This window comes from Rhincodon typus, chromosome 17, assembly GCF_021869965.1.
Source record: "Rhincodon typus isolate 14 chromosome 17, sRhiTyp1.1, whole genome shotgun sequence".
Classification (NCBI taxonomy): domain Eukaryota; kingdom Metazoa; phylum Chordata; class Chondrichthyes; order Orectolobiformes; family Rhincodontidae; genus Rhincodon; species Rhincodon typus.
In genome coordinates this window covers 36650049-36672630 of record NC_063348.1, presented here as the reverse complement: position 1 = coordinate 36672630, position 22582 = coordinate 36650049, and the positions used below count along the sequence as shown (strand labels likewise).

Sequence of the window (22582 nt, the reverse complement as noted above, 5' to 3'; positions counted from 1 at the left end):
CATGTGATTCAGTCAATGTTGTCTCTCTCGTACACTGCAGGCAAGGACGCCCTGAGGCATGGTATATCGGTGAGACCATGCAGACGCTATGACAACGGATGAATAGACACTGCGCAACAATTGCCAGACAGGGATGTTCCCTCCCAGTGGAGATTCACTTCAGCGGTAAAGGACATTTGATCTTGGTTCTTTGGGTAAACATCCTCCAAAGCGGACTTCGAGATAAACAACAGCGCAGAGTTGCAAGCAGAGGCTGATGGCTAAGTTCGGTACCCATGAGGACGGACTCAAATGGGATCTTGGGTTCATGTCGCACTACAAGTAGCCCCAGCACATTACACACACACTCACACACATGCATACATTCAGACACACTCACATGCACACACGGATCCTCACTCACTGTCTCTCAAACACACACACACACAAACTCTTTCTTCCTCTCTCTCCACACCCCCAACAGACACACACACATGCCCACACTCTCTCTCTCTCCCACACACATATACACACACACACACACTCTCGCTCTCCTACACACACACACACACACACACACACACACACACACACACACACACTCTTGCTGTCACACACACACACACAACTCTCTCTCTCCCACACAGACACGCATACCCTCTCTCCTGCACACACACATTCTTTCTCTCTCTCTCTCTCCCACACACATAGACCCTCTCTCCTGCACACACACATTCTTTCTCTCTCCCACACACATAGACACACACTCTCTGTCTCTCCCACACACACACGCACGCGCACACACACATACACACACACTTACTCTCTCCCCCCACCCCACACACACATACACACACTCTCTCTCCCTCTCCCTGCCTCACTCACTCACACACACACACACACACACATTGCCTCTCTCTCCTCCTCACACACACACACATATATATCAATGGGGTGAATTTGTATTTGCAGATATGTTCTATTTTGTTCAAAAAGCACAGAATTTATAGAAAGCCAGTCAATGTGGTGTTTTCTAAATTCCTACTTTAGAAATAAAACCAGTCTGACTCCAAACCAAAACAGAAACAGATTCTAAATGAGGATCACACCTAACATGCATCATCTGACCTCGAATGTCACCTCTTCTTTACACTGATAAAACCTTTAGTTCTCTCAGGGTAATGACTTAAAATGAATTTAGGGATTTACATATACATATTAATCAATTCAAACCCTCTAACTGATAAAAGATTTAACAGCATCTTAGGTTTGTTTAATACATCCTCATCAGTGTTGTGACCCTTTGATCTTTTACTTATAAATTCCATGTCTGATACTATCTCTCTCACTAACACCTGCAGAAGGACCGAAGCTCTGAAAGCTTGTGTTTTCAAATAAACCTGTTGGACTATAACCTGGTGACATGTGATTTCTGTCCTTGTTCAACAGCTCTGTAATGTGTCTTCCTCTACAACATCCCTAAGCCTTCTGCTTCTGAAGCTTCTGTTCTCACTTACCACTAGGCAAATCAGGATTCTCCCAGCTATTACTACTTGGAGACAACAGTTCTGCTGGTATGGGCCTTTTCCTGCTTAATGAATCTGCACCTAGTTCTTCTCCCTCTCTCACTGTCTCTCTGGTGGTTTTAAAACTCAAGTCAGCCAACACCTTAGCAATTATGCCCAAAGACAGCTTATTGGCTATTTAGCTGAAATCACATGATTCTTGTCACCGTTTTGAACTCAAGGTTTAAAATTAATTTCCAATCTTTAATTAGATCTTCATAGAACTGAAAGACCAAAATCAATTTTTCCTCCATTTTAGAAGCCATGGTTGCAAATTTTCAAAACATTAATGGTTTATCTGAGTGATGCCTAAGAACAGTTTATATAGTTACAGTTCCTCGTCCAGTTCTATTCCTTACTGTATTAACCTGAAACAGGGGATCTGGTGAATTTGGAGATTTGCAAGGGCTATCTTTATAATGTTGAAGGTAGTCAAAGTTATCTGATGATGCAATAGGATCTACAAATTAGCAGGTTCGTGGATTTCAATTTGATGTATCGTTCCTAAAGCTATGTGCTATTCATATTTATTTTTAAAATGCCTTTGCTGTGTAAGTGTGGATGGCACTACATTTCTTATTTACCCCAAATTGCCTTGATGGAATTATAGGTTAACCACCTAGATGGGACTGGAGGAGCTGTAGGCCAGTCCAGGCCTCAGTGGCAGATTTGTTTCCCCAAAATACACAAGTGAACCAAAAGCTTTCATTGTGATTATATCTTTTCATAGTTATTTTAGTGCCAATTATCATTATTTTTCCATTGCATTATAAAGGCTCAATTTATTCACTAATATCCTTAACCAGACTGGTCTTCATATTGCATTCCAGTCCCACAAACAACCTGGTTGACTCTTAACTGCTGTTTGAAGTGGCCGAGTAAGATCCCTCCTTTTTAAAATCTTTCATTTCTCCTTTCATGAGAAATGTGAATAAGTGAGGCTCTTGACAATAGCATCCACATCTCGAGAGGAAACAGAATAAAATCTAATGTTCTATCTGTTAGAAAAGGCTAAACAGGCAAAATCATTTCCCTAGAAATGAAAAGGCTGAGAAGGTTTTAAAATGACCAACAGGTTCAAGAGATTAGAATTTGGAAAGTTGTTAAAAGTAGCTGAAACAAATAATACTGAAGCATTTAAGTGGAACCTAAATAAGCACAGGGTGAAAGGTACAGAAGGAAACAGGGTGCATCAAAATTCAACTAAAATGCCTGTAAAGTCATTCTGTTTCTGTTGTTCTATGTTGTTATCCAAAGTTGTTGGAGCAGACATGGTTGATCAGACAGAAGCCAGGGTTGGTGAGTCTGGAGACCTTCAGTATGAGCCAGTAAGTTTTTTTTTATCAGCCTCACTTTTATCTTTGATGTGTATGTGTAAGCTGACTCTGAGTTTTATTTTAAGAGAGTAGGAGGAGCCAATGTTCTCTCTAAGCTGCGAGGCTGCGGATAGCAATTGATGTGTCGATGTTATTTGCAGCATTGATGTCCAGTTCCAGAAGTCACTACTGTGCAAGGACCTTGGAGATCTGCACAGAAGAAAGAAAATGAGGGTGAAAGCTGGGTACAGCCCTGTTAATGTGCGGCTCCTGTCTCTCCCTCTCTCTCTTCACTTAAGTCCCACCCTCAAATCTAGCTCTTTGACCAAACTTTGAATACCTGTCCCAATTTCTCTTTATCCAGCTCAGTGTCAAATTTAGTTAAATAACCCTCCTACAATGTGCCATTGTATGATTTACTACATTATAGGTGCTACATAAATGAAAGTTGCTGTTGTTTCACCAACCTCAGCTAGTCATATTTTTCCATGGAGTGGAATTATAACCTTCTCTATATATCATATACATATTTTTAAATATTTAGACCTGCTTTGAACTCACAGGAAAGGAGAAAGCCTGGCAGAGGTATGTTTTTAAAGAGATTTTCTTTAAGAGATTTTGACATTCTGTCCTTATTGAAACAGAAATTTAGGTCCTTCACAAAACTAATCAGAAAACCTACATTTACCTGCAGAACAATACAAACTATTCAACAACAGCTCAGTGAGGAACATAATTTGCTGGAATTCCTCATCAAGTCATCATTTAATGGAACACCAAAGGGTCCAAGGTAATTGCACAGCTTAGAGTGTATCAGTTTATAGTGATTGTAACACTTTTGAATTCAAGATAGGAGATTATAGGCTCAAGGCCTACTCCAAAGGCTTAAACACTACTGCAACGTGTCATTTTTAAGCCCTATTTATCCTCTTAGGTGGATGTCTCTATTACTGATATAGGCCACGTATATTAACACTGCATGTACTATACACCATGCTTAACCTCAATCTCTATGAAGTTCACCATGAATAATCACCAAACATAGCTTTGAAGTAATATCTGGAACCTCAGGCTGAAAAGCAGTGGCTCAGATCCTGAACCTGATGCTCATAACCCATGAAAGATTTTTAAAATAGCCAGATCTCCATACCCCCCCCAGACCTCCTAATGCAGGCTCCCATTTTCAAGACCCCAGTCACAGCCATGTCTTTCTAATCCTGGTGGCTTCCAGAACAATAACCAGTGATACCAAGGGCTCAAGTTGGTATCAGGAGGGGAGGCAATGGCCTAGTGGTATTATCATTAGATTGTTAATCCAGAGACTCAGATAATGTTCTGGGGACCCAGGTTCAAATCCCGCCACGGCAGATGGTGGAATTTGAATTCAAAAAAAGAAATCTGGAACTAAGAATCTAATGGTGACTATGAATCCATTGTTGATTGCCAGGAAAAACCCATCTGGTTCACTAATGTCCTTCAGGGAAGGAAACTGCCATCCTTACCTGGTCTGGCTGACATGTGACTCCAGACCCACAGCAATGTGGTTGACTCCAAACTGCCCTCTGGGCAATTAGGGATGGGCAATAAATGCTGCCTAGCCAGTGACACCCTCATTCCATGAATAAATTAAAAGAAAAGGAGGTACAGTGTATCTGGAATTACTCAGAACTAAAGCACAAACACTTGCCATGTGGTCTAATGGTCTATACATTATAGAGACTGCATTTGTTACATTTCTTATTTCTATTCTTATATTTCATTCTCGTTCACACATTTATCTAACTTGCTGTTAAATGTATTAAAATAATGATTAATTAATCTGATACTGAAATGTTTAAATTGAATCTGACTAGAACCTGTGGATTTTAAAGTCTATCAGAGAAAAGTAATGTGTAAATGACATTAGAAAATGATTTTGTCATTTTTCTTTCAGGATTGTTGACTCCAGAGATCCTCCAAATGCCTGCAGGATTCATGGTTCACTGAAACTCAACAAAGTAGCAGGGAATTTACACATTATGGCTGGGAAGTTGGTACAATCCTGTTTATTTTGCATTGTTTTCAAAATGTGCAATTCAGCCTCACCACCCTGTTAAGTAAATGAGTCATTAATCAAAAAGTGCTTGAAACAGGCAGTCCTCACTCAGAGCCAATATTATAGGAATTACAGAAAAATTAAAGCCATGAAACAGGCCATGCTATCTAACTGCTTTAGGCTCCTCAGAAATCTTTTCCCACACTAGTTTATCTCATCAGGTCAGTATATCTGCTATACTTTCTCACTCATGTGTATATCTAAATTCCCATGTTCTTCAGCAAAACACCACTTGCCCCATTAGTGGCAGAGTTTGTAAATCCAGCATTGGACTAGTCAGTCACCTTAGGACCCACGAGTGGTAGAAAGTCATTCTTCTTCCCAATGAACTGCCTTAAAAAAAGAAGAAATACATCTTTGCTATTTACTTAGCTATTCCTTATGACAGTGGGTTTCACAGTCTCATCACTCTCAGGGCAAAGACATTTATCTTGAATTCACCACTAGTTTAATGAGTGACTATCATATGTTGAAGTGTAAAAATCTATGTCTACCCTAACTAACTCATTCATCATTTTAAAGATCTCTATCAGGTCTCCTTTCAAACATCTGTTTTCTGGAGAAAAAGAGCCCAAGACTGTTCCATCTTTTCTCATAGGTCCAACCATTCAGGTTCTGTATGATCGTTATAAATAGTTTCTGCAGTTTTGAAAAACCGCCCAGAGTAAGGAAGCTAGAACATTGCATGATTAGTGTCTTTCCTAAAATACTTTGTGATCTGCGCTCTTTTGTAATTCAGGTTCATTTTATGAAGTAAAATAAAACATAGAGCTGGTATTTATGCTGATGACAAGGTGGGAGGGGTTTGCGAGGGGGGTAGGGGTTGCATGGTTGGAAGGGATGTGTGGGAAGGTGGAGTGAGTCAAATAAATGGAGAAAGTGCCCACAGAGAGAGAGACAGTGAGCAAAGGGAAGCACACAAAGGGAATGCTGATAAACAGGAGAGAGAGAAATGGTGTATGGGCAATAATACAAAGTGTGAATAGTTGAAAATGGGGTTAGCAACCCATACAGGACAGAACCTAGGGGGGATGTGGAGGTGGGTAATGAACGTAGAAGAAAGTGCTCATGCTCTGAAATTGTTAGACTCAATGTTGTGTCCTGAGGACTGTAAGATACCTTGGCAGAAGATGCGGTGTTATTCCTCCAGCTAGCGTTGACTCTCGCTGGAGCACTGCAGCAGGCCTGAAACAGAAAGACTGGTGTGTGAACAGGGTGGTATGTTAACAATGGCAGGCAACTGGAAGCTCAGGGTCATTTTTACTGATAGAGCAGATGCATTCTGCAAAGCGGCAAACAAAATCTGTGTTTTATCTCCCCAATGCCGAGAACACCACATTGTGAGCAGCGAATACAGTCAACTAGATTGAAGGAAGAGAAGGTAAATTGTTGCTTCGCCTGGAAAATGTGTCTGGGGTCTTGGATAGTGAGGAGGGAGGATGTAAACAGGCAGGTAACTATGCCTTCTGTGATTACATGGGAAGGTGTTGTAGGAGAGTGGGTAAGTGCTAAAAACGAAGAGGGAGTGGACCTTTGTTTCCCAGAAGGAATTTTCGCTGTGGAATACTGACAAGGGAGGGGAGGGGAATATGTATCCTGCTGGAGGAGGTGGAAATGGTGATTTATGTTCCTTTGGACGTGGGGGTTGGTGGGGTGGAAAGTGAGAACAAGAGGGACCCTTATCATCATTGAGGGAGAGGTGGTCAGGCAGGGTGGGCAAGAAATGGTCAGACATGGCTGAGGGACCTGTCAACCACAGTAGCAGGGAATCCTCTGTTGAGGAAATAGATGGATTTGTCTGTGGGTCGCTACAACATCAGAACAAATGTGATGGATACGAATATGGCAAGCTGAAGGAACAACACCTCATCTCCACCTAGATACCTTACAACCCTAAGTACTCAACATTGAGTGTAACAATTTCAGAGTGTGAACACCTTTTCCATGTTTGTTAGCCACCCCTACTCCTCCGGTCCTGTTATGTATGAGTTGTTCCCAGCATAGCTAACCCCATTTTCAACTATTCACATTTCTCATTAACACCTATTGAGTATTTACTTATTCCCAGCTTACTATCAGCAACCCCTTTGTCTGCTTCTCTTTCTCTTTCTCTCTGTGTGCACCATTTCCATCTATTTGACCGATTCCACTCAGATCCCAACCCACTCTGCACGCACGCGCGCACACGCACACACACACGCGCGCGCACACACACACACACGCGCACACGCACGCACACACACACCCATCATCAGCAGATATACCACCTTTACCGTGCGACCTTTGGTTCTGACAAAGAGTTGCTGGACGCAAAACATTAACTGTTTTTCTCTCCAGAGGTGCTTCCAGACCTGCTGAGTTTCTCTAACACTGTTTTTGTTTCAGTTTCTGGGCTAACTTATATACAAATATACTATCAGACGGGGAAAATTCATTGAGTCTTATCAATGTTCATCTTCATTCACAGGAGCCATTAGGCACAGAAGGAGCTCAATCGGCCCCTTGAGACTCTTCCAGTTCTTTACTCAACAACTCACTTTCACCATTTCCCTGCTCTATCCCCATAGTCTAGTATCCCCAAGTGCCCAAACAAACTCCTTTAGAGTATATTGATTGACTCCACATCAGTTACTGTCATTGGCAGATTGTTTCAAGTCATTACCAATTGCTACTCAAAATTATCTTCTCTACTTTATGTTACAACTGTTGCCAAAATGTTAAATCTGTGACCTATACTCAATAGACGACCCAATCTTACGTGGCAATCTTTTAGTTTGATGAGTACCTGAGATTTACATGCACCAAGAACAAAATACCAAACTGTGAAACATCATTCTTCCTTTTTTTCAGACCATACCAATTTTCATTTGGCCATGCCCATGTACTTGCCTCAAAGGATCCTAAAGGTAACTTTTCCTGCACAATCTGTAACTTGCTTACTCTTACAACCAACTCGCTGCTCCCAGGATACACTCAAATCTCAATGGATAGGGTCCAGATAAGGACCATTCCCCTTAGATAAAAGTATTTAACTGCTACTACTAGCTGCTTCATTCGAGCAGTGGTGTGGAATGGCAGGTCCTTCACCTCTGACTGAGAAAACCATGGGTAAAATCCCATAAACAGGCCTGAATACTGAATCTAGGCTGACACATTAGTGCCATATTGATAGAGCACCAATGTTCAGGTGTGAGTTAAAAAAAAGACCTACAACTGAAAGAAAGAGAGCTGGGAAGTTCTGGGATAGTAGGAACTGCAGATGCTGGAGAATCTGAGATAACAAGGTGTAGAGCTGGATGAACACAGCAGGCCAAGCAGCATCAGAGGAGCAGGAAGGCTGATGTTTCGGGCCTAGACCCTTCTTCAGACCCGAAACGTCAGCCTTCCTGCTCCTCTGATGCTGCCTGGGAAGTTCTGGCCTGGCCAACACTTCCCCAGTAAATAACATTATCAAAAAAAAACCTGATAACTGGTCACTCACTTAGGATTTTGCTATGTGCAAAACTGTTACTGTGTTCACTCACAAAACACCAGTGCTGGAGATTCATTGCCTGTCATGAGCTTTAAGCTGATAATAAAATTGAATAAGGTGCTATGTGAAGGCAAATTCTTTCTGTTTATGCTTCCCTCTCTTTCACAAACTCAGATGTGTGCAATATATTCAGGACCATTCCTTTATGCTAACTGTCATCAGTGTCTAGGACCTTTCTATTGAGTAAGAAATGTTGGTTGATATCTGGAACTGATCAATCAGTATAGTAAAGATTCTGGTACAGAAAGTCACCTAAGATACTAACGAAAGCTTTCAAAATTTAACACTGATTTCCATTGAGGCTGATATGAAACAAAACAGTGAAGGGCATAGCTTCACTCATGTCTGAGTTAATGAAGGGTGTCAATTTTATTAAAAATGTCAATGTCATGCTGCGACACAAATACGTACAGAATTCTGAATGTGTTCAACAAAACTGAGCAATAACAGATTTTACTTACTACAAACAAGCCCTGATCCCATGACCTCCACCACCTAAATGGACAAGGGCAACAAAAGCCTGGGAGCACCACTATGCTCCCCTGACTCGGAACAATAGCATCATTCCTTCACTGTCACTGGGTCAAAACCCAATTTAATTTCCAATTTAAATTGTGACTACAGTTAGATTTAGTATTATTATGGAAAAGGACAGAGATACATCAGGAGTAAAAGTTTTTAACTGGGTGAAGGCAAATTTTCCAAAACTGAGAAGTGATTTGGCTGAGGTGGATTGGACAGGACTGCTAAAGCGCAAATCAGTGATAAGCCAGTGGGAGGCACTAAAAAGTGAGATCTTTAAAGCACAAGGCCCACAAGTCCACTCCAAGAATAAGAATGGTTCTGCCAAATCTAAATCCCCATGGTTGTCTAGAAAAATACAGGGGAAAATTAAACAGAAAAAGAAAGCTTCTAATAGACACAAAGAACTGAACACTGCAGATAGCGCAGTGGAGTATAGAAAGTACAAGGATCAAGTGAAAAAAGAAATAAGGAAATCAGAGTCAGGGCATGAAAAAATATTATCTAGCAAGATAAAGAAAAACCCAAAGATGTTTTACCAGTATATAATGAGCAAAAGGATAGTTAAGCAAAAAGTGGGACAATGCAGAGATGAAGAAGGGAACTTGTGCGAAGATGCGGAGGACGTGGGAAAAATTTTAAATGAATTTTTTTTCTCCAAATTCACAAAGGAAAGGGATGATGTGAATGCAGTAATCCAAGAGGAGCACTGTGAAATATTGGACAAAATAATCATAACAAGAGAGGAATTGTTAGAGGAGTTGCAATCCTTGGAAGTGAATATGTCACCAGGGTTAGATGGATTGTTACATAGCATGTTGAAGGAGGTCAGGGAGGAATTTGCAGATGCTTCAAGGATTATTTTACAATATTTACTAGGTACAGGTGAGGCACCGGAGGATTGGAGGAATGCAAACGTACAAAGGAAATATTATAGGCCAAATGTGGGGGCACCAATGGGAAATTTACAGACGATACAAAAATTGGTGATGTATTGGGTAGTGTAGAGGATAGCTGTAAGTTCCAAAATAATATAAATGAGTTGGTGGAGTGGCAGTAAAGTGGCAGATGGAGTTCAACTCTGATAAGTGTGAAGTAATGCATTGGGGGGGGAGGTCAAACAGTAAAAGAGAATACACAATAAATGGGAATATACTGAGAGGCGTAAATAAAGTGAGAGATCTTGGTGTGCAAGTGCACTGGTCCCTAATGGTAGCAGTACAAGTAGATGCAGTTGTTACAAAGGCATATGGAATGCTCTCCTTCATTGACAGAGGCATAGAATACAAAAGAAGGGACATAATAATGAAATTGTATAGACATTGGTGGGGTCACAACTGGTCACCACATTACAAGGACATAACTGCTCTGGAGAGAGTGCAAAGAAAATTTACTAGAATGTTGCCAGAGAATTGGAACTACATGGAGAGATTGGGAGAGAGATCTCACACTTCCTACAGACAAAGGGGGTGGCCGTGGGTACCCACATGGGCCCAAGCTATGCCTGCCTCTTTGTAGGATATGTAGAACAATCCCTCTTCCGAAGCTACACTGGCCCTATCCCCCACCTCTTCATTACATCGATGACTGTATCGGCGCCGCCTTGTGCTCCCACGAGGAGCTCGAACAGTTCATCTGCTTCACTAGCACCTTCCACCCCAACCTTAAGTTCACCTGGACCATCTCCGATACCTCTCTCTCCTTCCTGGACCTCTCTGTTTCCATCTCTGGCAACCACCTGGAAACCAATATCCATTTCAAGCCTACCGACTCCCACAGCTACCTAGAATACACCTCCTCTCACCCACCTTCCTGCAAAAATGCCATCCCCTATTCCCAATTCCTTCGCCTCTGCTACATCTGCTCCCGAGATGAGGCATTCCACTCCCAGACATCCCAGATGTCCTCGTTTTTCAAGGACCGCAACTTCCCCTCCACAGTGGTCGAAAACGCCCTCGATCGTGCCTCTCGCATTTCCCGCAACTCACCCCTCACACCCCCTCCCCGCAATAACAACCAAAACAAAATCCCACTCGTCCTCACGTACCACCCCACCAACCTCCGGATCCAATGCATCATCCTCCGACACTTCTGCCATCTGCAATCTGACCCCACAATCAAAGACATTTTTCCCTCCCCACCCTCATCTGCTTTCCGGAGGGACCACTCTCTCCGTGACTCCCTTGTCCGCTCCACACTCCCCACCAGCTCCACCACACCCGGCACTTTTCCCTGCAACCGCAGGAAGTGCTACACCTGCCCCCACACCTCCCCCCTCACCCCCATCCCAGGCCCCAAGAAGACCTTCCACTTCAAACAGATGTTCACCTGCACATCTGCTGATGTGGTATGCTGTATCCACTGTTCCCAATGTGGCCTCCTCTACATCAGGGAAACCAAGCAGAGGCTTGGAGACCGCTTTGTGGAACACCTACGCTCGGTTCGCGACAAACGACTGCACCTCCCAGTCGCGAACCATTTCAACTCGCCCTCCCACTCCTTGGATGGCATGTCCATCCTGGGCAACCTCCAGTGCCACAATGATGCCACCCGAAGATTGCAGGAACAGCACCTCATATTTCGTTTGGGAACCCTGCAGCCCAATGGTATCAATGTGGACTTCACAAGCTTCAAAACCTCCCCTCCCCCAACCACATCCCAAAGCCAGCCCAGCTTGTCCCCGCCTCCCTAATCTGTCCTTCCTCCCACCTATCCACTCCTCCCACCTCAAGCCCCAGCCCCATCTCCTACCTACCAGCCTCATCCCGCCTCCTTGACCTGTCTGTCTTCCCTGGACTGACCTATCCCCTCCCCAACTCCCCACCTACACTCACCTTTACTGGCTCCATCCCCGCCTCTTTGACCTGTCTGTCTCCTCTCCTCCTTTATCCATCTTCCATCCGCCTCTCCCGCTCTCTCTATTTATTTCAGAATCCCCTTCCCCTCCCCAATTTCTGAAGAAGGGTCCAGACCCGAAACGTCAGCTTTCCTGCTCCTCTGATGCTGCTTGGCCTGCTGTGTTCATCTAGCTCTACACCTTGTTATCTCAGATTCTCCAGCAACAGCAGTTCCCACTATCTATGGAGAGATTGGGGTTGTTTTTCTTGGAACAGAGAAGGCTAAGGGGTGACATGATTAAGGTATACAAAATTGTGACGGGTAGAGATAGAGTAGACGGAAGGAACTTGTTTCCTTTGGCAGAGAGTTCAAAAACCAGGCGTTATAGATTCAAGCTAAGTTGCAGAAGGATTAGAGGGTATGTGAGGAAAAACGTTTTTATGCAGAGGATGGTGGGGCCTGGAATTTGCTGTGTGAGTTAGTGGTGCAGGCAGATATCCTAAACACTTTCAAAAAGTACCTGGATCTGCGCCTTAAGTGTTGTAAACTGTAGGGCTATGGGCCATGTGCAGGAAGATGGGATTAGAAAGGGCATCTGAATATCTTTGGGTCGGCAATGGATAAGATGGTTTGAATGTCCCCTTTCTGTGTTGTATTATTTTTGTGGTTCTATGTTCCAAGTCTGTTGAATTTTGAGAGCCGTGTTTAAAAACTCTTTTGCGTCCATTTTAAAAGGAAATTTAAGTTTATTACAAAAATCTATATCATGATTATGCATTTGTTATGTTATATAATCAAAATAGAAACATAAAAGTAATAAAACCATGCATAGTCCTGGTCAGATCATCCCTTGGCCATTGTGATCAAAGACACAAGGGAGATGTTCAGGCATTGGAGAAAGTGATGTGCAAATTCCCTGTTATCAGAGCACCGACCAAAAATTGACAACCTTGTGATTTTTCACTTTGAAGGTAAATCATTGAGAAGAAACTATTCCTCAAATAAAGTCTTTGACCCCACAATCTTTACAATCCTAATCTTCAACTTGCAGTTCCTTTCCAAAGCCCTTGACCATGCTGTCACTACACAAATCTAAGCCCATCTTTCTTGGAATTCTAATGAAAAGTCCACCCCTATGACAGTAGCAAAATGGATGTTATCATAGGCACTAAACACATCAAATCTGACCATGTCAAAGATAAACAATGACATTTCATCATTCTTGATGCCTTTGACATAATGTATGCTCCTTCATCTTTCCCCTGCTGCTCACTTCAGTGGAACTGCTCTCTTCTGAATCAGATTTTATCTATTTAACCTTAGGCTTTTCTCTTTCACTCCTACAGTTTCCACTAGAGTTCTAAAGGATCCATCCCCTTCTATTTCTCATCTACATGATGTTCCTTGTGACATCATTTGAAAACATTCTTAGCTTTTACACAGATGATGATTGTTCACATTTCAATCTCACCACCACATCCCTCAGCCCTTCCACTATCTCTAAATTGCTAGACTGCTTGTCCAACATTCATTATCAGAGAAGCAGAAATTTCTTCCAATTTAAAATTTGGAAAACTGAAGCCATTGTCTTCCATCTCAATGCAAATCCTATTCCTTAGTTACTAATTTTATTCTTCTGCCTAGCAACATTGTGAGGGTAAGCCAGACAGTTGCAACCTTGGTGTCATACTTAACACTAAAATGAGCATCTAACCATATGTCAAAGTCATTATCAAGACTGCCAATTCTCATCTCTGTAACTTGTCTGACTCTATCCCTGCCTCAGTTCATTTGCTGCTGAAAATATCATTTATGCCTTTGTTGCGTAAAAACGTTTCTGGTTCTTCAGTCAATTGCTTAGCAATAAAGTCCGGTAATGAGATACCTGGGCTATGCAGCATTAAAAGAGCACTTGTATTCCTTGGAGTCACTAGAATCAACTCCAACACTCACACTTCCATCACCAGACTTAAAACAAAAAGACCATTGGGGATGAAGATCAAAAGAATAGGCTGAAAGAAAAAGAAAATTCTCAGAGTATCATCCACACATACACATCAGGGAAAAAAATCATTTATGTTTTGACTATAGAAGAATCATTTGCACAAAACATGAGAGCACAAAAGATGGAAAGAATGGCTTCAGTGTTGCATTACTAACACAGTTTATAGCTGACAAGAGTTCAACACACCCTGCTTATTCCTTTCCCATCTGGTGAAGCCTATTAGTGTACTGTGAGGCTCAGCTGCTGTTTACAAAATGTACAAATTGAGTTCTTTCCAAGGGTTAATTGTTCTGGCCTTGATAAAGCAATTAAGAAACACTTGCTTTCATACAACACCTTCCTTGACTTTAGGACAGCTCTAAGCCTATCAAGTAGTTTTGAAATACAGAAACTGTTGTAGGAAAGACAACAGTCAATACACACACAGCAATATCCCATTATCAGAAATGTAATAATGACTAGATAATTCAATTTTTAACATAATATTAGGCTAGAACATCAGGGAGAATGACTATGTTTCCATTTGAAGAAGCAGTCATAGGACCTTTTACATGTACCTTGGAGAGCAGAGAATGCATTGATTCATATCTTAGGCAAAGGATGAATTTCTGAAGGTGTAGTGTTCCTCATTACTGAACTGGGAGTATCAACCTAAATGCTTTGCTTAATTCTCTGAAATGAGACTCTCATTCGCCAGACCTTCTGATTCAAGATGGGATAGGCCAAGCTGGCACTAAATAGGGCCAATACCTTTTATATGATTCATTTTTGCCATGTGTGCATTGCTGCAAAGCCATTCTTTATTGTCCATCACTAATTTTCCTTGTGAAGTTGATGACGAGCAGGTATCTTGAACCACATAGTTTAAGCAGACACAGTTGTTTGAGGTAGAGAATTGCAGGATTTTGACCCAGCAACAATGAAGGAATTGTGATATAATTCCAAATCAAGATGCTTTACAGTTTGGAGCAGAACTTGCAAGCGCAGTATTCCCATATATCTTCTGTACTGGTCCTTCTTAATGTTAGGGGTCTTAAGTTTGGAAGGAGCCATGGCAGGTTGCTGCAATGCTCTTCCAAATAGTATATACCACTGCCCCTGTGCACCAGTTGCAAAGGGAATGAATATTTAACATGGTGGGTGGGATGCTTAATGGTGTAAATCCTTTTCAGTGTTATTCAAGCAGGTCTCATCCAGGTAAGTGGAAAGCATTCCATCATATTCCTGACGCGTGCCTCTTAGATGGTGGGCCAGTTCTGGGGCATCAAGAGCTGAGTTGGTCATTGCAGACTTTGCAGTCTCTGATTGCTCTGTAGCCACAGTACTTACATGGCTGATCCATATAGTTTCTAGTCGATGGTAACCTCTCAGAATGTTGATGTTGGAGAATTCCACCATGGTAGTGCCATTGCATATCAAGGGGAAATGGTTCAATTCTTTCTTGTTACAGATGGTCATTGCCTCATGAGGAGTTGCAACTGGTGCTGAAGACAGCACAAGTATCAGCACCATCCTCACTTCTGATCATACATCAGAGGGAAGGTCATTAATCAAGGAGCAGAAAATGATTGGGCTGAAGGCACTAGCTTGAGACACTCCCATAGTGATGTCCTGGGGCTAACCAGTAACACAACCATTTTGCTTTCATCTAAGTATGACTCCAACCAATGGGCAGTTTGTATCTGATCCCCACTGACTTCAGTTTTACTAGGGTTTCTTGATCACAGTACATCAAATGTTATCTTGGTGTCAAGGTCAGTCATCCTCCCTTTTGGTGTTCAGCTCTAATGTTCATTTTGTGCTGAGGCTACACAGGCACTGAAATCCAAACTGAACATTTATTAATGCTGAATAAATGCTGATCAGACTGTTGACAAAATCTTTGCTCATGATGAAGAATTGACTAATGGGGCAGTAATTGACCAGAATAACATACTTGGGCAATTTCATACATCGTAGTTGTGTTGGGATAGCTTGGCCATGGGTGCATTAGTCCTGGAGCAAAAGGTTTATGTTCTACCCCAAGGGTATTGTCAGGGCCCATAGCCTTTATCCCATCCAGTGCCTTCAGTTATCTCTTGATATCGCATGGTGCGAATTGAGTTGGCTAAAGAGTGGCATCTGAGATGCTGTTGGCCCCAGGAGGAGGCTAAGATGGTGAATCCAATCAGCACTTTTGGTTAAAGTTGGTTGTAAACACTTCAGCCTTGTTTTGCACCGACATGTTGGGCTCCACTATCATTGAGTACGTGGATGTCCATGCAGCGGCTACTTCCAGTTAAGTAATTCAATTGTTGACTACTATTCACAACTGGAAATGGCAGAACTGCAGAGCTTTGATGTGATTCATTGGTTGTGGCAGTTAATTTTGTGGAGGACTTTGACCTGATCCGTGAGGACATTAGTAAACTTACATCAGTGTATGGTTGGCAAATTAAGTTAATATTGGTAAATGTGAGGTAGTTTAATTTTGGAAGAATGAGTCACATATATTGTCCACTCCTTGGTCAATGGATGTCTAAAAGACCTAAAGGGGTACAAGGATTCTGCATTACAGACAGAGATCAGTGAAAGAAGCAACGTAGGTTAAAAAGGCTATTCATAGTAAAGCCAACAAAGCACTGGGGTCCATTTCAGGGAGGAAGAATAAAGCAGAGAAGTTATGTTGGACTTGTATAGAGCCCTAGTTAGACCATCGCTGATGGACGTGCACAGTTCTGGCCTTGGTATCAAAGAGGCAGTGGAAAAGATGCAAAAATAAATCACTAAAATTGCAACAGGACTGAAACCTTTTAGCTGTCCAGGAAGATTTTACAGGTTGAGGCTCTTTTCCAGAAAAAGAGATGAGGGGTGAGTTGATTGAGATTTTCAAGTAATGGGATGGTTTGGCAAGACGTAGAGAACACGCAGAGAAGTTTCCACTTAGAGCCAAGACCCACAACAGATGCCTACATATGAGATAGTCACTAATAAAGCCAATAGGGATTTCACAAGAAACGTATTTACTCATGATTCGTGAGAACGTGGATCTTTCTGATTCCGGAAGCCATTAATGAGAACAGCAAAAATACATTGAAGGAGAAGTAGATACGCGTGAGGGAGGAAAACATGAGAAGGATATGTTGATGGAGAGGGTTTGAAGAAATTTGTATGGAATATAAACAATGGTGTGAACCAGTTGGGTCATATTCAAATTTATGTACTAACAAATATCGGTAACATTTTGCGAATTCTTTGTTTCCAGTGTACAATTTCTCTCATCGAATTGACCATTTGTCGTTTGGAGCACTGAGCCCTGGATTAATCCATCCACTAGATGGCACTGAGAAAATAACACAATCAAGTGAGTCACACAGAACTACTCATTGAGATGCAGGTTTAGAGCATATTTCATTCAGGACCAATGATTTACAGTTACTGATTGGGTCAAATTCTGTTTTATTACATGAGATTTTCATTTTGAAACTTGTTTTTGAAGTAGGATTTTTAATCTGATTAGGTGAAAACTGTAAAACAGCCAGTGGCCTTGTTATATGGAGACCACATCATTTTAAAACTATAACAGATTTTTTAAAATGAGTTTTTAAATTCCAATATAAAACCATGATTTTTAGCCACTGAAAAATAATTTATCTAAATATATATATTTTAGCCAAAATTTAGCATAAAATCTTCAAGAATCATTGGCCTAAATTTCCACATTATATCATACAACTGTAAAACCAGTTTCCCTTGAATTCCTCATTGGATTTATTAGTGACTCTCATAGTTATTCTTCCCCACAATTAGAAACAATTTCTCTCTCTCTATGCTGTCAAACTCTTTTGTAATTTTAAAGAACAAAAACAGACATTGCTGGCAAAGCTCAGCAGGTCTGACAACATCTGTGGAGAGAAATCAGAATTAACGTTTCGGGTCAAGTGACCCCTCCTCAGAATTTTAAGGACTTCCATTAGGCTGAGACAAATAGATTGAAGTAGATTCCAGTATCTGAGACTTCAAGAACTAGGGATTTCAGGAGAAACCTCTTTACTAGTGAGTGAAGAATGTGGAGCTTTCCAATTCTGGGAGCCATCAATGTGAATAGCAAAAATACATTTAAGTAGAAGCAGATGATTTTAAATTCAAATTTGTAAAAGCATTTATAGGTTATGTGGAGAGACTATCAGTGAATCTCTTTTGCCCCAATGTATATTGACGTTGCAGACAAAGAAAATAAAAGGAAAACTGTTTGCATTTGTATGAACCTCTGCACAGATCTTGCACATTAAAATTCTATGTATAGCTGGCTATTTCTCTACCACTTACAAGTTGTAATAGTGACTAGTTTCCTGATTCCCCAAAATGTCACTGTTTGTTTCACTGAACAAATCTTGGAACAGAATATAATGTTGAGGGTAATGCTATATTTATATAGAGCCTGGGTTACACCACATTTAGAGAACAGCACAAAAAGAAACTGTGACAAAAGAAAAGCTCAAATTTTATACTGTGCTGGTCATGACCACAAGACATCTCAAAGCGATTTACAGCCAACAAAACACTTTTAAAATGCCGTCACTAACAGAAGAAAAACATTCCTCTGCCTAAAAATCCTTTCAAGACCTCAGGATCTTGCAAAATATTTTATACCCAACCAATGTAATGAAATGCAGAATTCCAAGCCCACACATTCCAAGGATTTTGAAGTTTATTCAGTGTCATAAAATAGGAAATGCAGCAAACAATTCACGCACAACAAGCTCCCATAGACAGCAATGATGCAATAATTTGTTTTGTGATGGTGATTGAGGAACAAAATATTGGTTAGGTCACCAGGAAGAATGCCTTCATTCTTCTTTTTAAATAGTAGCGTGGGATCTTTTACATCCACCTGAAAGGGTACACAGGGGCTCAATTAACATTTTGTCTGAAAGATGTACTTCCAACACTCTGTTACTGGAGTGTCAGCCTTGAATATTGTGCTTAAGTCACTGGAGTGGGACATGAGCTTACAAGCTTCTGATTCAGAGGCAAGATTGTTGCTCACTGAGTCATGGTTGACCCTGTAAGTGCTAGAGAAACCTTCACTCATGCCTAACCTTTAAACTTGACTATTCCAATGTTCTCCTGGGCAGCTTCCTATCTTCTAACATCCAAAAACTCTGCTATACATAAAGTATACCAACTTTCATTCTCCAATCATGTCTCTGTTCATTGACCTATATTGGCCCCAGCATAAGCAATGTCTTGATTTTAAAACTCTCACTTTTCAAATCCCCCCATGACCTCATCCCTCCCTACGGTTGCAGTCATTTCCAGCCCAGGACCTTGTGAGATGCCTGCACACATCTAATTCTGCGCTCTTTAGCCAACTCAATTTTAATCACTCTGCCTCTGTTGACCATGCCATCTGCTGGCCCTAAGATCTGGAACTTCCTCTCTACTTTTCTATCTCTCCCCATCAGCCCCCACCACAACCCTCATCAGTCACTCAGTTGGCTGAACAGCAGATTTGTGTTGCAGAGTGATACCAACAATGTGTGTTCAATTCACTCACTGGCTGCAGTTACCACAAAGAACACTCCTTCTCAACCTTTCCCCTTGCCTGAGGTGGGGTCATCCTCAGGTTGAAACATCACCAGTCATATCTCTCTAATGATAGAGCAGCTCTATTGTTCAGTGGGATTATGATGACTTTACCTTTATCAGGTAACCAGTCAGTCTTCTGATTTCCAGAGGGAATGAGCCCCAGCCTGTTCAGCCCTTCTCATTTCAAATATGCTTGTGACATTCTTTACTCATTCACCAAAGCATCTGTATCCATTCTTTAACATGGAAGCCAGAATCATGCACAATACTACAGGATCTGATCTAAGCTTGAAGTGATTTTCACTAACTGTCCTGTTTTTCAATTCTATCTCTCGACATAAACACCAATGTTTTGATTATTTTTACATGGTCTGTGTCATTACTTGTTTACTTCTTTGAGCCTTGATTCCTCATGTCTTCCATCTCATTTAGGCTCTTACTTTCCAAGGATTTTGCAGTATGCTTATACTTCTGACCACAATGTGCAAACACACACACACCCAGATATATTTGCTGCTTTGTGAAATCTTTCTCTTCTCAAAATGGCTGTGTATTCTGTAATGGACCAGACCAATCCCTTCTCATGTATATCATGGAGATAGCTTAGACCCTAACTTTTACCTTATTTAAAGGTAAGTGTAAGGTGCTGAGCTCTAGATGTAATTTGATTTGTCAAGCGATTCGGCTTTAAGCAAAACACACTTTATCCTCATTCCCGGACAAAATACAAACAAAAGAAAGAGGAATTGGTATAACTTTAACTCTATTGGAAAACTTAACAGGATAATAAATTAATTAACTACTAAACAGCAACTGTTCCAATATAGTAATATCTCACAAACACACCTTTGGCAAAGGCAAATTCAGTAAAATAGATCGCCTCATATGTGATGTTTCTCCAGTCCAGGAAAAAAGAACACCAAGAGAAAACACTGGTACAGAAAGAGAACTCTAGCTTTCTGCTGTACATTGAAGGAGAGATGCATAACAGCTTTCACAATCAACTTCAAAACCCCAACGACTGCTGAAAGCTAAACGAAAACCCTGGTTCTGTGGCAGTCTAACTCCACCCATTGATGCTGCTTCTATTGTTCTAACTTTAGAAAAATAACCCAGGGCCTCACAAATGGTTTACCTAATTGGCTCAGAAGAGACAACTCAGGACCTCTGGCTGAAAGCCTCTCTTCAGAAAAAAAGGACAAAATACGCCTTTTAAAGCCATAGTATTGTCACAATTTGTCATTACAGTTATCAACAGTGTTTCACAAGTGAGCCAGTGGCTATAAAGGATTCTGGAACAGCCTAAGCCTGTAGTAACCTTCCTAAATAAAATTCCAATTTTGTTTGTCAGTCAGGTGCTCATTAACCTGATGATCTTTCCTACAATTTCTTCTTTCGATTTAAATTGTAAATTGCCAGAATGTGCTTGTTTTCTTTGACTCTAATCCACAGTGTCCAATGTCGCCTTCGCCTTTTTTGCAGATATGCACATGTTTCAATATTTCCTCGTCGTGGTACCCACTGAAATAAACACTTTCAAGTTCTCCACAAACACTCATCAGTATTCAGTCACGGAGCAGGTGAGCAAATCAGTTTCAGAGTCTAGCACCTCACAAAGTGGCTATGCTGAGTCCTTTTCTTTCACTCATAGAACGTGGACAGCATTTATTGCCTGTCCCTTGTTGTCCTTGAGAAGATGGTGGTGAGTTGTCTTCTTGAACCACTGCAGTCTATGTATTGTAGGGAATTCTAGGATTTTGACCCAACATCACTGAAGAATGTTGATATGTTTCGAAGTCAGGATGGTGATTTGCACAAATCCTGGTTATTTGTCAAAAGGAATAGCAGTTCAGTTTAATTCATAGTCAAAACAATTAAACTGAATGCAATGGCACAGCTCTATAAAGCATTAGGACTGAGAGTGAAAACCAATACAAGAGTTGAAGGCAGAGTGTTATCAAGGTAGGATCTATCACACAGCTTCTCTCCAGCAAATCCACCAATTACCAGTTCGCCACTACCCCATCAAATGGATCATGAATGCAACCATAGACAATTTGAACCAAATGGCCTATTCTATGCTATGGATTTCAATGTCTATCCCTTGACTATGCACCATGTTTATCCTTTGTCATGCTCACTCCCTGGTTCAAGGAATGTTGTAGATACTTCAGAGACTCTGTAGTTCCTGTGTTCAGTGTGTATAATAATTCCTCCATCCTGTGTTCTTTGCAATTCTTTGCATTATTCACTGTCCCACGATTAACCGGAAAACCATTAGAAAATACCACCTCATCAAGTGGTGCTACTTACTGAAGCTTTCTGTATATAAAAAGTTAGTATGCAGTTAGGCTGCTGACAGGGGTAGCTAAGCATCCTTGGATATGCCCTGGCTTTTTGCATAAAATATTAATTAAATGTACAGATGCATTCTCACTTGATATCAAGGGAACAAATACTGACAAGCCTTCTAATAGAACGTAAGTGAAAATTGATTTCATGCCTGGCTTTATGATTTATTTTTATGGCTCTTTAAATCATAATTATTTAACAACCCAAACTGAGAAATGCTGCAAAGGGATCTAGAGTTAGAGATCCATAAATCATTAAGAGTAACAGAGCGGGTTAACAAAGCTGTAGGAAGTGCATAGCACTCAGATTAACTTCTAGAGTGTGTTGAAAGGTGAGATGAAGAGGGCTGGAAGAATGCTTGTGTAAAGCATAAACACTGACGTGGAAGAGTTGAACCTGAATTACCTGTTTATGCGTTGGGAATTATATGCCACACTGTCAGAGGTGATGCCTATTGAATGACACAAGCTGATTTCCTGTCTACCTTATCAAATGGATGTAAAGGATCCCACAGGCTAATTTGAAGAAAAGCATAAGAATTCTTCCCAGTTTCCTTGGTCAATATTTATGCCCCAATCTATATCACTTAAACAGGACATCTGGCACTGTACGCATCACATTGGCTGGCTGTGGGAATTTACACTGTGTAAATTGGTTGCTGTGTTTCTTGATGTGGAGGTACCAGTGATAGTAGGAACTGCAGATGCTGGAGAATCCGAGACAACAAGGTGCAGGGCTGGATGAACACAGCAGGCCAAGCAGCATCATAGGAGCAGAGAGGCTGACGTTTCGGGCCTAGACCCTTCA

The 22582-nt window shown here is 41.3% G+C and overlaps 1 protein-coding gene across 1 annotated transcript in view; it reads left to right on the top strand.

The window, feature by feature from the left end:
• LOC109925490 (endoplasmic reticulum-Golgi intermediate compartment protein 2-like) overlaps positions 1–22582 on the top strand; it is a 48702-nt gene that overhangs the window by 18106 nt on the left and 8014 nt on the right. The window contains exons 4-10 of the mRNA XM_048606851.1: positions 2802–2872; positions 3405–3445; positions 3555–3650; positions 4794–4889; positions 7806–7861; positions 17097–17195; positions 20906–21003. Of these exons, the coding sequence (XP_048462808.1) occupies positions 2802–2872; positions 3405–3445; positions 3555–3650; positions 4794–4889; positions 7806–7861; positions 17097–17195; positions 20906–21003 (557 nt within the window). The remainder of the gene's footprint in view (positions 1–2801; positions 2873–3404; positions 3446–3554; positions 3651–4793; positions 4890–7805; positions 7862–17096; positions 17196–20905; positions 21004–22582) is intronic.